Consider the following 14,235-nt stretch of genomic DNA (forward strand, 5'->3'; position numbering starts at 1 on the left):
CTCAGAGACCGGTGCCGGTGCAGGTCCTCCATATGCTGAGTGCTGGTCACCTGGACCCACTTTTCTTTCTCTATAATTTGTCTCTGTGTCTTATTTCTTTTCTCAGTCTCTTGTCCCGCCTGATGAGAAATACCCACAGGTGTGGAGGGGCTGGCCCCCTTCATCTCAACTTCCCCAATTCAGTCCCAGTGACTATTCCTTTATAGTTCTTGGACTCAGACTCTGTAAAAGGATTTGCCACTTACTTTTGAAGCTCTTATGACAATTATTTTATCAGTAACTTATGAAACCACTAGAAACTGTATGTTCCTGCTAAACCTCTTCTTAAAAGGAGTTTTGCCATTTTTCTTTTCAGTTGTTACAGTACAATGGTACAATGCATTTTTCTCTAAGGAAAATTTATGAAATAGATTCTTTTCATATTGATAGTAGAATATTTTTCCATTAATTGGAAAATGCTGTAACAATTTTTAGCAATTCTAATTGCTAACTTAACAGATGTAGTAGTTAAAATGTTCTCTGACTTAAGCTATATTTATGATCATGTGAATAAGCATATGCTTTTCTAGACCATTCATAAATTCTACAAATTCTTAGAATTTGTATGTTGGAAAATTATCTGTCATATAGTTTTGAGGAGCATTGTATTTATGTATAATTCTTGGAGCTCACATGATGGTTCTCTGCATGAGATGAAGTTGGAAGCTTCGCTGGGCTCACTGTTACCAGCTGCATTCACTGCAGTCACTCGGAACTGGTAATCACAACCCTCCATCAGGCTCGTCACCTTCAGCCTGGTATCATACACGACGTAGTCTTTGTTGACACGTGTCCAGCGCAGGCTCTTCTTCTCACGTTTGTCTACTAGGTAGTTGCTGATTTCATTGCCACCATCAGATTCAGGTTTTGTCCACTGAATGATGATATGCTCTTTGCCAGTCCCAACTTCTTCAGGTATGCCAGGTGGTGATGGAATAGCTGTTTATGAAAACAAGGATGATTAGAATTGCACAAAATTACTATTAATAAGACTGCCCTTCTCCCTCCTCCCCCGATTCTATTACATTTCAACTGTCAAATTGTTTGAGTGTTAATACTCACTGAATGAGTTTCTGGCTACAATTGGCTCTGATTCAACAGGCACACCAGGGCCATATTTGTTTACTGCCCTCACTCGGAATATGTACTCATTGTTCTTGATGAGCCTGGTAACGACATAGGATAGGGTTGGGCATTCGCCTTCAACAATCACCCAGTTGAGCCTGCTAGTCTCGCGTCTTTCCACGATGTAGTGAGTGATTTCTGCTCCTCCGTCTTCCTGAGGAAGGCTCCAGGCTAAAGTGCACTTCTCCTCTGTTACTCTGCTGACGGTGAGCTTTCCACATGGGCCAGGGGAATCTGAAACAGGTGTAATGACAAGCCATGATGAAGATCATTCTTTCTGCCCACACTAGAAAATGCTATATAAATGTGAGAACATTTGACATGCTTACCAAGCACTTTGACCATGACAGACACGGCCTTGGTCCCGCTGGCGTTTTTCACTGTTAAAGTGTATTTTCCAGTGTCACTCCTGTCACAGAACTTGATCACAGCAGTTGCTCGTTTGCCAGTATACTGCAAAGAGACTTTTTCACAGAGATCTAGCTCCTTGTCTCCTTTGGTCCAGATAATTTTGGGTTCAGGTTTGCCACCAACTGCAGCATCCAGAACAAGATCAGAACCTGCTCTGATGGTAACCAGATCACCCTGTAATCGGGCATCCAGTTCGGCTTTGGGTGGAGCTGTCAGTAGGCAAAACAGATATGAATGAATATCTGAGAGTTTATTTTCACATAAATTGTGATAATTTTAAAAAGGAGAATGTTGACTATTTCCTACCGTATTCATCTCGGCAAGTGACAGGGCCTGTAGATTCAGACCCTTTGCTAATTACGCCTGCTGCATTCTTGGCTAACACACGGAACTCATAAGTGTCTCCTTCACTGAGAGCAGTCACGGTGAAGAAATTGTCAGATACAATGGTATAGTTGCACTTCAGCCAGCGACCGTCTCCTACCTCACTGACTGGCTTACGCTCTATGATGTAGCCCACAACCTTGCTGCCTCCATCATACACTGGGGCAGACCAAATCAGTGATACTGTTGATCTTGTGACATCTGTCACCTCTGGTCTGCCTGGTGCATCTAGAAGGGATGCAAAAATAAGGTTAAAATATACCACTCTGAGTTCTACTAGAATCAGTAATAATAAACAAATATGCCCTTAAATTGTGATACATACCAACTGGATTTTGAGCCATTATAGGTCTTGAAGCTTCGCTGGCCTTGCTAACACCTGCAGCATTGAGTGCATAAGTTCTGAACTGATATTCCAGTCCTTCTACTAAACCAGTTACTTTGTAGTTGCACTCTAAGCATGGCACTTTGTTTTCTTTCACCCAAAGAATTGTGTTACGTTCTTTCTTCTCAACCCAGTAGCCAACGATTTTACTGCCACCATCGTGGTAGGGTTCTTCCCAACGAATAGACATGGCATTGGCAGACACATGATAGACCTCAGGTCTGGTAGGAGCACTTGGTGGGACTAAATATAAACAAAGGTATTAAGTATGAATACAATTTTATAAAACTCAGGGGAAACATTTAATAACAGAGACTTTGAAATAGGATTTTTATTTTTCTTACCAAATGGATGTTCAGCAACTATTGGTGCTGATTCTAGAGGTTTGCTGACACCAAATCTGTTCTCTGAACTGACACGGAAAGAATATTCCATGTATTTTGTGAGATGAGTGACTTTAATTTGAGTGCGCTTGACACTGGAATTGACAAGATGCCAAGCTGTTGTACCCGATTCACGCTTTTCAACTATGTAATTAGTAATTTCAGTGCCTCCATCATCTTTAGGTTCTCCCCATGACAGGACACACGATTCAGCCGAGACAGATGAGACCTCAATGGGGCCGGTTACTGGACCTGGCCTTCCAATGACCACAACTGTGATGGTAAATGTTTTAACACCAGCTGTATTTTCCAGGGTCAAGAAGTATCTTCCAGAGTCACCTCTCATGCTGTCCTTTACAGTCAGGGTGGTCCTGTCTTTTGTTGTTGTAATGCTCACTCGATCCGTCTCTTTAAGTCTCATTTCTTCCAGTTTCCATGTTACTTTGGGGGCGGGACGACCACTGATTGGTACGTCAATGGTAAATGGGCTTCCTGCTTTGCAAGTTATAAGCTGATTGGTAATTCCAGTGAGGTCAGCAGTGGGCTCGATTTGAGGCTCCTTAATGATGACAGAAGAGAAGGCTTCCCTGGGTTCACTGTAGCCAGCATCATTCTTGGCCTTCACACGGAATTCATATTCGGTGTTCTCAACAAGACGCTCTACTGTGAAAGTCAGCTGTTTGGTGTGACCAGCTTCAACCCAGAAGTCAGATCCCTTTTGTCTCATTTCAAGCAGGTAGCCAGTGATCCGGCTGCCTCCATCGTGCTCAGGTTTAAGCCAAGCTAAGACTGCAGAGGATTTGCTAGTATCAACAACATCAAGTCTTCTAGGTGGAGCAGGCTGTTCTGTGGCTACAATTGGTTCTGGCATTTCATAGGGCTCACCAACACCATACTCATTTACTGCAGAAACACGGAAATAGTATGGAACACCTTCTGCCAGGTCACCGACCTTGAGGATCTGTCGAGTGCATTTTTCACTGATAACCTGCCAACTACGGCGACTTGCCTCTCGTTTCTCTACCACATAGTGATGGATTCGGGCACCACCATCAAGAAGGGGGGCATCCCACATCAATGTAGCCGATCCCCGGGTCACATCTTTGAAGGTAATTGGGCCGGGCGGGCCTGGAGTGTCTAGCACTTTTACGGTGAATGTGATCGACTTACTACCACTGTTGTTTTCCACAGTAAGGGTATATTTCCCTGCATCATTTCTGTTGCAGTTTTCCACAGTGAGGGTGCTGAAGGAGTCTGTTGTATGGATATCAGCCCGAAGGCTAAGGTTAGAGTCTGGTTTGCTCCACACAGCTGTAGGAGTAGGTCTACCTTGGTAGGCAATGAAGAGGCGAATACTGGCCCCAGCTCTAACAATATGAGTCTGTTTGAAGTTTGCATCTATGTCTAACTCAGGAGCTGTTAACCGGTCAACTGCTTTAATTGTGCCGGTCACTTCACAGCTGTCTCCTTTTCCAGCACCATTGATAGCACTAACTCGGAATTTGTATTCTTCACCTGCTTGTAGATCAGTGACTGTATATCTTGTTTTCACGCATGCCTCTGCATTCACCTTGTGCCAGTCTCCTAAGTCGGCCTTGCACATTTCAATAATGTACCCAATTATTTCCATGCCGCCATCAAACACTGGTTTGGACCATTCTAAGCTCACAGTTGTCTTTGATGTGTCTGTTACTTTGACCACTGCAGGAGGACCTGGTGGGTTGACGGGCTCTCTACATTTAATGAGTCTTGAGATGCCACTTGCAGGTCCGACTCCTGCAGCATTTTCAGCCATGACGTGGAATTCATACTCATTGCCTTCTGTCAGACCGGTGACTTTGAATCTTGTTTCGGAGATTGGTCGTTTACTGATCACTTTTACCCATCTTGTGCTTTTCTTTTCTCTTCTTTCAAGGATATACTGTTGAATTTCACTGCCACCATCTGATTCTGGCCTTGCCCATGTCAGGGTAATGCTGTTGCCTGTTACGTTGCTAGGTTCTGGAGTGCCAGGGGCATCAGGAACAGCTGTAAAACAAAAACAAAACCCCAAATCAATTAGATACATTTGCTTGGAAGGTTAATCTTTTGACATAGTACCACTTAGCAAAAATGCAAACTTACTGTATTGTATTTGAGCAACCACTGGATCAGAATCAAGTGGCCTGCCAACACCAAACTTGTTAACTGCAGAAACACGGAATTGGTATTCATTGCCGTTTATTAGTTTAATGGCAGTGTAACTTTGGGCTTCACATTTATCCTCAATTAGTGCCCAAGCAAGTCTGCTGGTTTCCCGTTTTTCAATGATGTAGTGGGTTATGGGAGCACAACCGTCGTTGAGTGGAGCATCCCACCACAGAGTCATCTTCTCCCCAGTAATATTGGTGAATCTTATTGGCCCAACTACTTTTCCTGGTGTATCTGTAAGAAAAAGTTTCTAGAGTTAGTTTCTTTTTCCTTGTCCATTAAAACACAACTAGGCATGTCTCTAATCCAAGTTCATAAATTGTAACATTAAGAAGCTATTTTAAAAGTACCTTGTACTTTCACTTTAATTTCTGCTTTTGCAGAACCAGATGCATTTTTGGCTTCTACTGTATATATACCACGATGGTCCCGAGTAGCATCTCTAACAAATAGGCTGGTGGATCCAAGGACATCGGTTATTTCCATATTCATCCTCTTTTCGATTTCCACTCCATCTTTGAACCAAGTTACTCGAGGCACTGGTCTTCCTTGTACCAGAGCTTTAATTCTAAGGCTCTCTCCAGACTTAATAATGAGACCATCAAAGTACTCAGGACCAAACTCTACTATTGGTGGAACTATAAAAGGAAGAGAAATACTGTGTATTAGTTTGGCTTAATAAAAACAAAAGAAATATATATTTTTCAGTAGTGCCATATCACAAGGCCTGGAAGAGTAATGACTTGTACTGTGCTACCAAAGGCTATTTTGAAAGTAGGATTGATAATTGAGAATTTGGACTATGGGGTTAGATATTTGCCTATTATTATTCGCTTTGTAATGCCTGTCATGTTTTTAATTTTGCATTGCTGTTTGTAAAAAGAAAAGTGAAACATTTACAGATCATTTACTTTGCTGCACAAACAAGTTCTTTTAAGAGGCCATTAGCTGCATTCAAGCAAGGGAATGATTGTATTGTTGGATGTATGTTGTATTTTAATAACTTCAGTGAAGATGGACAGTTATCCTTGAGAACCTTTTTTCTTTATTTACTGTAAGTGGCGAAAATTACAAAGCTAAAAACTCATTCCAACTTGCTGCATGCTCTTTACGTGGGAATGGAGTGAAATAATAGACATGGTAAAAATAATTGATGCCAATTACTTTTTTCTTCTTTTCATCTGAAAGGTAGAAAGACATAATTCATTCACTTAGCAACTTCGGGTAATTTGTTTCTGTTCCCATTTTACAGGCCAGAGGCCAAATGTGGTTTTTAAAAATGTGAATGCGCTTAGTCTCATTGGAAATAAGTTGTAAATGCTTACCATTTTCATCTCTTGTCATAATAATGCCAGAAGACTGTGAGGGCGGGCTTATAGTTCCAACAGCATTTCTTGCAATTATTCTGAACTCATAGCGATCCCCAGGACTGAGTCCTGTAACTGTATACTGACATTCACTGACGTCAGTAAAGTTGCATCTCACCCAGCGTTCATTTCCTTGCCGTTTCTCAATGCTATAGGCCACAATCTTACTGCCTCCATCACGCAATGGTGGGTTCCATTTAAGTGTGATGGTTTCCCGGGTGACATCAATGTAGTCAGGAGTGCCAGGTGGGTCTAAAATATTATAAGGAAGGTAAATGCATCATTACATTTGTAACCAGGTCTTAATCATCCATGGAAGAAAAATAAAATTATTCAATAATTTTAATAAATAAAATTTTTATAATAAATAATTTATTCAATCTCCCAAACTCATTTTGGTCATTAATTTCAACTTTCCATTTCATAGTCTTTAAAATGAACTTCAAATTAGTTTATTAGACTGATTTAAAATCATTCCTCTTGCTTTACATCACCAGTTCTCTAGTGATAAGAAGATATGTAAGAAGGTGATACAGAGAAGAAAAGCATTCTTTGATATATTTGTTTCTAATATGTTCAATTGTTAAACTAAATGTATTTGAATAATAATCACTTACCTACTGGAGAAACAGCTAAGGTAAATTTGCTTGGGTCACTAGGTGAGCTTAGGCCAGCAGAATTTTCAGCATATACACGGAATTGGTAATCCAGACCTTCTACCAGTCCAGTAGCTCTATATTCTCTTCCAGAGATTGGTGATGTATTAACTTTTTGCCAGAGGATGCTATTTCTTTCTTTCTTTTCAACGTGGAATCCAGTAACTTCTGAACCACCATCATAAACTGGAGCATCCCAAGTTAGTGACATGCCATCAGAAGTCACATTGTATATAACTGGCTTTCCTGGGGGACCAGGAATCCTGAACTGGTGTTTTGCCACAATAATGTTTGAGACAAGTGGTTGGCTGACTCCGTATCTGTTTTCTGCCCTCACTCTAAACTGGTACTCAGCGTCTTTGACTAGATTAGGAACTTTGAAAGTCGTCCTGGCAACACTTGAACACACCATCTTCCAATTAGTTTGTGAAGTTTCCCGCTTCTCGATGCTGTAACAAGTAATTTCTCCTCCTCCATCATCTTCAGGTACATCCCATGACAGGATGACACTATCAGCCTTGATTTCATCAAATCGAATGGGTCCTTTGGGTTTTGATGGTGGGCCAAGGGTGATGACTGTAATGGGGACTGCATTTCTACACACTGCATTATCAAGAATAACAGTGTATTTTCCTCCATGCTCCTTCTTGGCATTCTTAATACTCAAAGTAATTTTGTTTTCGGTTTTACTGAAACGAACAAATTCACTTTCTTTCAGTGGCAAGCCATCTTTCAGCCAACTGATGGATGGTTTGGGCTTTCCTTTATAAGGTAATTCAAGGTGCACATTGTGCCCAATTCTCACAGTGACTTGTGCCCCAGGGATATCTGACAGGTCAACTTCAGGCGTAATAATAAGTTCTTTCACTGTAATTGGCCCAATAGTGACAGGATCACTCAGTCCTTTCTCATTTTTGGCAAACACTCTGAACTCCAAGACTGACTGCTCCTTAAGTTGGCTAACCTCAATTTCACATGTCTTACTTATGCCAGCGTGGGACCATGTCTGTTCACCTTTACCTTTCCTTTCTACAACATATTCTGTGATGACGCTACCACCATCAAAGTCAGGTTTGGTCCAGCTGAGGATGACAGATGTCTTTGTTGAGTCTTTCATTGAGAGATCACGTATAGGAGCTGGTACTTCAGCAGCCTTCACTGGCTCCGTAGTTTCACAGGGTTCCCCAATTCCAATTTCATTTTCTGCAAGAACTCTGAAGAAGAATGGAGTCTTCTCTGACAACTCTGTTAGCTTGAAGGATGTGCTAGAACATTTGTGTGACACGACAGACCATGTTCTCTTGGTGGCATCTCTCTTTTCAATTACGTAATTAATTATTGGAGATCCTCCATCGATGAGAGGAGGATCCCAGAGCAAAGTGACTGTGCCTCGAGAAACATGTTTAACCTGTAGTTTCTGGCAGGCAGCTGGTGTGTCAAGCACTTTAACACTCACAGTTGAAGACTTAGGTTCACCAACTCCGTTTTCTATTGTGAGAATATATTTTCCTGTATCATTGCGAGTAACTTGAGGAATGGTGAGTAATGAAGATGAATCAGTGTTTTCAATGCTGTATCTGGCATCACTGCCAATATTCTTCTCATCTTTTCTCCACGTGACAGTAGGTGGAGGTCTACCTTTAAAGGGAATCAGCACTTGTACATCTTCACCAGCTTTGGCAATAACAGAAGTTCTGAGAGCCACATCCAGGTCAATCTCTGGTGCCTCTGTAGGCATAAAATGGATATATACAGTGAATTTTAAAAGTAAAAAACAAGTGATTTCCTGGAAGTATGCTTATAAAAAAACATAATCACACCAGTAGGTACATACCAAGTATATCTTTAGCTTGTACAGGTTCAGTCATTTCTATAGGTTCTCCTTGTCCAGCACAGTTTACAGCAGATACCCGGAAGTAATAATTGACTCCAGGTTTCAGGTTGGATACCACATATTCTGTAGTTCTGACCTCTCCTTTGGTAGAGACAATAGTCCATTCCTCTTCCTCTCCTTGTCTCATTTCAACAACATACCCAGTAACAGCACTGCCCCCATCATAGACAGGCTTACTCCAGCCAAGGGTGATGGATGACTTGGTTGAGTCTGCAATTCTTATCTTAGCAGGTGGACCTGGAGGATCTGGAATGGCCATTCACAATAAAATAATTACACAATCATGTATAATTTAGTCACACAGGCAAATTTAGAAGACACAGGTGAAGATGCTGCAGGTATGAGCACTTACCAATAGGATCAGCAGCTTTGTAGAATTCAGATGGTTCAGAAAATGGACCCTGTCCAGCAGCATTTACAGCACAAACTCTGTATTGATAGTCACTGTTTTCTGTGAGTCCTGTTACTTTTTGTCTGGTGTCACGGATAGTCTCTTTTAGTACTTTAAACCATCCTAGACTCTTCTTATCTCGTTTTTCAAGGAAATAGCCACTTACATCACTACCACCATCTGCAATTGGCCTGCTCCATACAACAGTCATCGAATTCTTGGTAATCTTTGTCACTTCTGGTATGCCTGGTGGCCCAGGTGTGACTATTTAGAAAGTAAAGGAAAACAAGGTACAAGAATCAACATTACTGATAAATTGTAACTTTGATGTTCACATTCTTTCCAAGAATATTAATTTTATTTTTTATATTTTTCACCTTGTGAAAAGGATGGTAATGAGACAGGTGTTATACAAAAGAAAATTAAAGCATATGCACAGGTTAACATAGTTTATTTTTAAATTTTTTATATTTCAATTTTCTAATGAAATCATGTCTCACCAAATGCGTTCTTGGCTACAACGGAATCAGATTCCAGTGGCTCGCCAATTCCATATTTGTTGACGGCTCGGACCCGGAAGATATATTCATTTCCTTTGATAATTTTGGTGGTTGTAATGATGCACTCTTCCAAATGTTCAGACACCATAGACCACACAACGCGGCTTGTCTCACGCTTTTCCACAATGTAGTGGGTGATTTTTGCACCACCATCATCAGCTGGAGGCCGCCAGAGAATGGTGATCTTTTCAGCAGTTACAGTCTTAAATTCAATTGGTCCACTAGGTGGGCCCGGTTTGTCTATCAATGAAAGGACAAAACACAATGTTAGTACTTCTTTAAAGCCTACTTACTCAAAATTACTAAGCTTTAGGCAAATGTAATATGACAGTGGTCTGTATTCAGCGCCTACCAAGGATCTGTACTCTGATGGTGGCGGAGGCTGAGCCCATGGCATTCCTTAGTTTTAATTCATAGCATCCACTATTAAGGCGATCGGCATCTTTGATGAGTATAGATGCGAGGTCCGTGGTATTTTCGACACAAACCAGTGCATTGGTTTGTAATTCTTTATCATCTTTATACCACTCAATTGTAGGCGCAGGTTTGCCAGAAATGCCAGCTCTGAGCCTCACAGATGTACCTGCTCTGTATTTGACAACTTCTGTATATTCTAGAGGCAAATCAATTACAGGACCACCTGCAAGAAAAACAGATGAGAAATATTTAAAATATTATAAGGATGGAAAAAAATAGTTGCACCAACCTTAAAGTAAGGTCATTGGCCGTTATTAAATTATACACACACCCCGTCATTATAATTCTATGCAATTATTTAAAAATTAAAAATTTATAGGCCACTCTTCTATCTCAGATGGGGTAGAAAGACTGTGAGTTGTGCAGGGACTTAAGCACCTTTTACATGTGTTTTAAAGTCCATTAGTTGCTTTATTCCAGTGATGAAATGGGATATGATAGTGAGAACATCATGGAAGAAGCTGTTAAACATTTTCTTTCACTTTAGCTTTTTTTTCCTTTTCTTCTAAGCACCTCCTATTCTTTTTCTTTTTCCTTCCCAGTTCACTGATATCCAGGTGTGGATGGTTCATGTCAGACCCCTAAAGTCTGAATTCTCTACCCACAGAACTACATACTCACTGGACAGATTTTCTGCCATGTTGTTTGGAATGATCAAGAAAGAGAACTAAATTTGACTTGCTTCATACTCTCATAAACACTGATGCAGTATCCACAAAGCCTGATTCATAAATAAAGAACAGCCCTGAGATTCTCAGCATGAAGATGGGAGTGGATACTTTTGCCCAGACACTATAGTGGCTCAATTTTCTCTTAGTGATTGGAGATCTTTTAGGAAAAGTGTCACAGGATACCTGACTCTCATGATGTTTTAATTTTCAAAACATTGTTGAGTTGAATGTGCCACTTATTTTCCAGAATGGTGAAGAATATGCATTTTGGACTAACCATGATAGAGAGGGCTCTGAAGTCTGTCTGTTTGAATTCCCACTCCATCCCTAACAGGAAAGTTACAGAAGCACTCTCAGCCTCGGTTTCCCTTCTATAAGATGGCTAATATGAGGGCTATGAGAACTAAGGGAAAGAATTCATGAAAATTAATAAATGTTAGCTGCTGCTAATACTATCATCATCAAAGTCTGTGTTTAGGCCAGGTGTGGTGGCTCACACCTGTAATCCCAACACTTTGGGAGGCCGAGGTGGGTGGATCACCTGAGGTCAGGAGGTTGAGACCAGCCTGGCCAACATGGTGAAACTCCGTCCCTACTAAAAATACAAAAAATTAGCTGGGTGTGGTGGGGCATGCCTGTAATCCCAGCTACTCAGGTGGCTGAGGCACGAGAATCGTTTGAGCCCAGGAGGCGGAGGTTGCAGTGAGCCAAGACCGTACCACTGCACTCCAGCCTGGGCGACAGAGTGAGACTCTGTCTCAAAAAAACAAAAAAACAAAAAAACAAAACAAAAAAAACCACCAAAAACGAAGTCTCTGTTAGTCTGTGGCCTATTTAAGAGCAATATTCTCTAGGAACTCAACCATGGTTTAATTATTGACTCTGATAATTTAAAATAGAATGAAAGCGCCAACTCGTACAATCAAACAATCATAAAAGGTTGAAGTTGGAAAGGCCCGTAGATATCCTGAGGTCTAAATCTCTCACTTTACAGTCAAGTCAAGAGGGCTGGAAAGGTATTTAAGGAATTTTCCTCAGACTCCCAGCTAGTTCATAAGTTCTTCCAAAAACCTCATTAAGGCACAGAATAAAAGTTATTCTATAGATCAGAACTAGGAAAAGGTACGGGGAAATACTGAGTTAAACAGCTATTGTGATTCAAAGTGCTAAGCATGCTTACCATAAGAATCGATGCAAGTAATGGGCCCTACAGCCTCAGATGGATTGCTAATGGAACCAACAGCATTCCTAGCAAAGACACGGAATTCATACTGGGAATTCTGAGTCAAGCCAGAGATGGTGAATTGAGTTTCAGTAACATTGGTGAAGCTGGCCTTGGTCCATCTGCCATCTGGAAGGTCACGTCTTTCAACAATGTAGCCTGTAATCTTGCTACCTCCATCAAAAGCTGGTTGTTGCCACGAAAGGCTGACAGAGTTCTTTGAAATATCAGTGATACGAACATTTCTTGGGGGTTCTGTGGTAATAAGAGAAGCAGATTAGCGGCACTTATATCATAATATCTGGCTTCGCAAAAGTAAGATTTGCATTTCTGTTATCAGAACTGCCCTTCCCATGACAAATACATACCACAAGCATCAATTGCCAAGACTGGTTCAGAAGGATGGCTGGGTTTTCCAACTCCAGCAGCATTTTCTGCATACACCCTGAATTCATAAATAAGTCCAGCACTGATTGTTGTGACTTTGAAGTGAGTTGTGCGGATGACCAGTTTGTTGGCTTTTTGCCATAAAATACTGTTTCTGTCTTTCATTTCCAGGTGATAGCCTATGACTGCACTGCCTCCATTTGACACTGGTTCATGCCAGCCCACAGTGATGCTTTCTCGAGTAACATTAGTGACCCATGGTGTAGATGGTGGTCCAGGCGTTGCTACAAAAGAGAGAAATCCTATAGATTAGTACAGATAATAACACATTTATGGTAAAAGAAAACCTGGATCTTTGAAAAGTTGGACAACTTACTGTATGGTAGTTTGACAGTCACACAAGCTGAATCTATGTGATCACTGATGCCAAAGCGGTTTTCTGCCTTGATGCGGAATTGGTATTCTTCTCCTGTGGTCAGTTTCATGACTTTCATCATGGTTCTTGCAACTGTTGCAGACACTTCAGTCCATACTGCAGTACTGGTTTCTCTTTTAAGTAGAATGTAGTTGGTAACTTGACTTCCACCATCATACTTAGGTGGCTCCCACTTGAGAGTCACACTTTCTTCAGTTATATCACTAATAACGACAGGGCCAGTTGGAGGACCAGGCCTGTCCAGCACAACAATGTTAATGAAAGCTTTGGCTGTACCACTGGAGTTGGCAGCAGTGATCTCATATCTCCCAGCATCAGCTGTAACACTTTCTTTGAGATTGATGGTCAGGTTCTCAGCAGTAATTTCGGTATTAAATCTCATGGTTGCCTTCACGGGGACACCATCTCTTGATAAGGTCACTTTGGGAAGTGGTTTTCCAGAGATTGGAATGTCAACTTTAAGGTTTGAACCAGCTCTAACATATACGGTGTGACTTGGGAAATTCTTCATATCAATTTCAGGTGGTTCTGAAAAATGAGTACAGAAAGTGGAAGTGAAAAAGGGTTTCTGAAAATTAACATAAATCAATGCAAATAATTTCAAATTTTGCTTCTACACAAAATTAGACATACCTAGTTGCTCCTTAATAAGAACAGGAAGCAGAAGCTCTCTCGGGTCACTCAGGCCAGCTTGATTTTCAGCAAACACCCGGAAAAAGTATTCAGAATTCTCCCTCAGACCAGAAACAACGTGATGGGTTGACTTTGCCACTGCACATTTAACCCAGTTTTTCTGTCCTTTTTCTAGTGCTTCAACAACATAGTGTACAATTCTGCTTCCGCCATCATGTTCAGGCTTCAGCCAGGTCAGGGAAACACTGTCTTTGGATGTACTTGTTACTCCAAGTTTTTCAGGTGGGCTTGGTTTTTCTAAGAAAACAAGCATCAAAAGAAAGTGAATAATTATTACAACTTTTTAAATGTGCATTCTTCATGTATCGTCAAAAGAAAACTTTTAAATGAAGACCATATTTTTACTTTGATTTTAGTCTTCCTTCCTTTTTACATGACCCATTTTGCTTCTGAGCCAACCAAGGCTCCCACAAGCTATGTCATTACATGCTATAGCATTCAAATCCAAATTAAGGGTAAAATGACCAGATTAAGTGATAACATTTACTCCAAATTAATCATGGGTATAAAAAAGAGGAACAAGATGAACAATCTTTTAAAAAACTTTATGATACAATTTCTGTA

General features: G+C 40.9%; 1 protein-coding gene across 4 annotated transcripts in view; it reads right to left on the bottom strand.

Annotated features, from left to right (window-relative positions):
* The window catches only part of TTN (titin), a 273,480-nt gene that overhangs the window by 19,999 nt on the left and 239,246 nt on the right, over positions 1–14,235 (bottom strand). For all 4 annotated transcript variants that reach the window (XM_015110458.3, XM_077957272.1, XM_077957273.1 and 1 more), the window contains 18 exons: positions 13,612–13,908; positions 12,919–13,506; positions 12,524–12,826; positions 12,114–12,410; positions 10,138–10,425; positions 9,726–10,025; positions 9,187–9,489; positions 8,775–9,080; positions 6,902–8,668; positions 6,243–6,536; positions 5,268–5,555; positions 4,852–5,151; positions 2,689–4,755; positions 2,285–2,587; positions 1,882–2,187; positions 1,494–1,784; positions 1,102–1,398; positions 673–978 (listed from right to left, as the gene is read on the bottom strand). In XM_015110458.3, coding sequence (XP_014965944.3) covers positions 673–978; positions 1,102–1,398; positions 1,494–1,784; positions 1,882–2,187; positions 2,285–2,587; positions 2,689–4,755; positions 4,852–5,151; positions 5,268–5,555; positions 6,243–6,536; positions 6,902–8,668; positions 8,775–9,080; positions 9,187–9,489; positions 9,726–10,025; positions 10,138–10,425; positions 12,114–12,410; positions 12,524–12,826; positions 12,919–13,506; positions 13,612–13,908 — 8,901 coding nt within the window. The remainder of the gene's footprint in view (positions 1–672; positions 979–1,101; positions 1,399–1,493; positions 1,785–1,881; positions 2,188–2,284; positions 2,588–2,688; positions 4,756–4,851; positions 5,152–5,267; positions 5,556–6,242; positions 6,537–6,901; positions 8,669–8,774; positions 9,081–9,186; positions 9,490–9,725; positions 10,026–10,137; positions 10,426–12,113; positions 12,411–12,523; positions 12,827–12,918; positions 13,507–13,611; positions 13,909–14,235) is intronic.

This window comes from Macaca mulatta, chromosome 12 (assembly GCF_049350105.2).
Source record: "Macaca mulatta isolate MMU2019108-1 chromosome 12, T2T-MMU8v2.0, whole genome shotgun sequence".
Classification (NCBI taxonomy): domain Eukaryota; kingdom Metazoa; phylum Chordata; class Mammalia; order Primates; family Cercopithecidae; genus Macaca; species Macaca mulatta.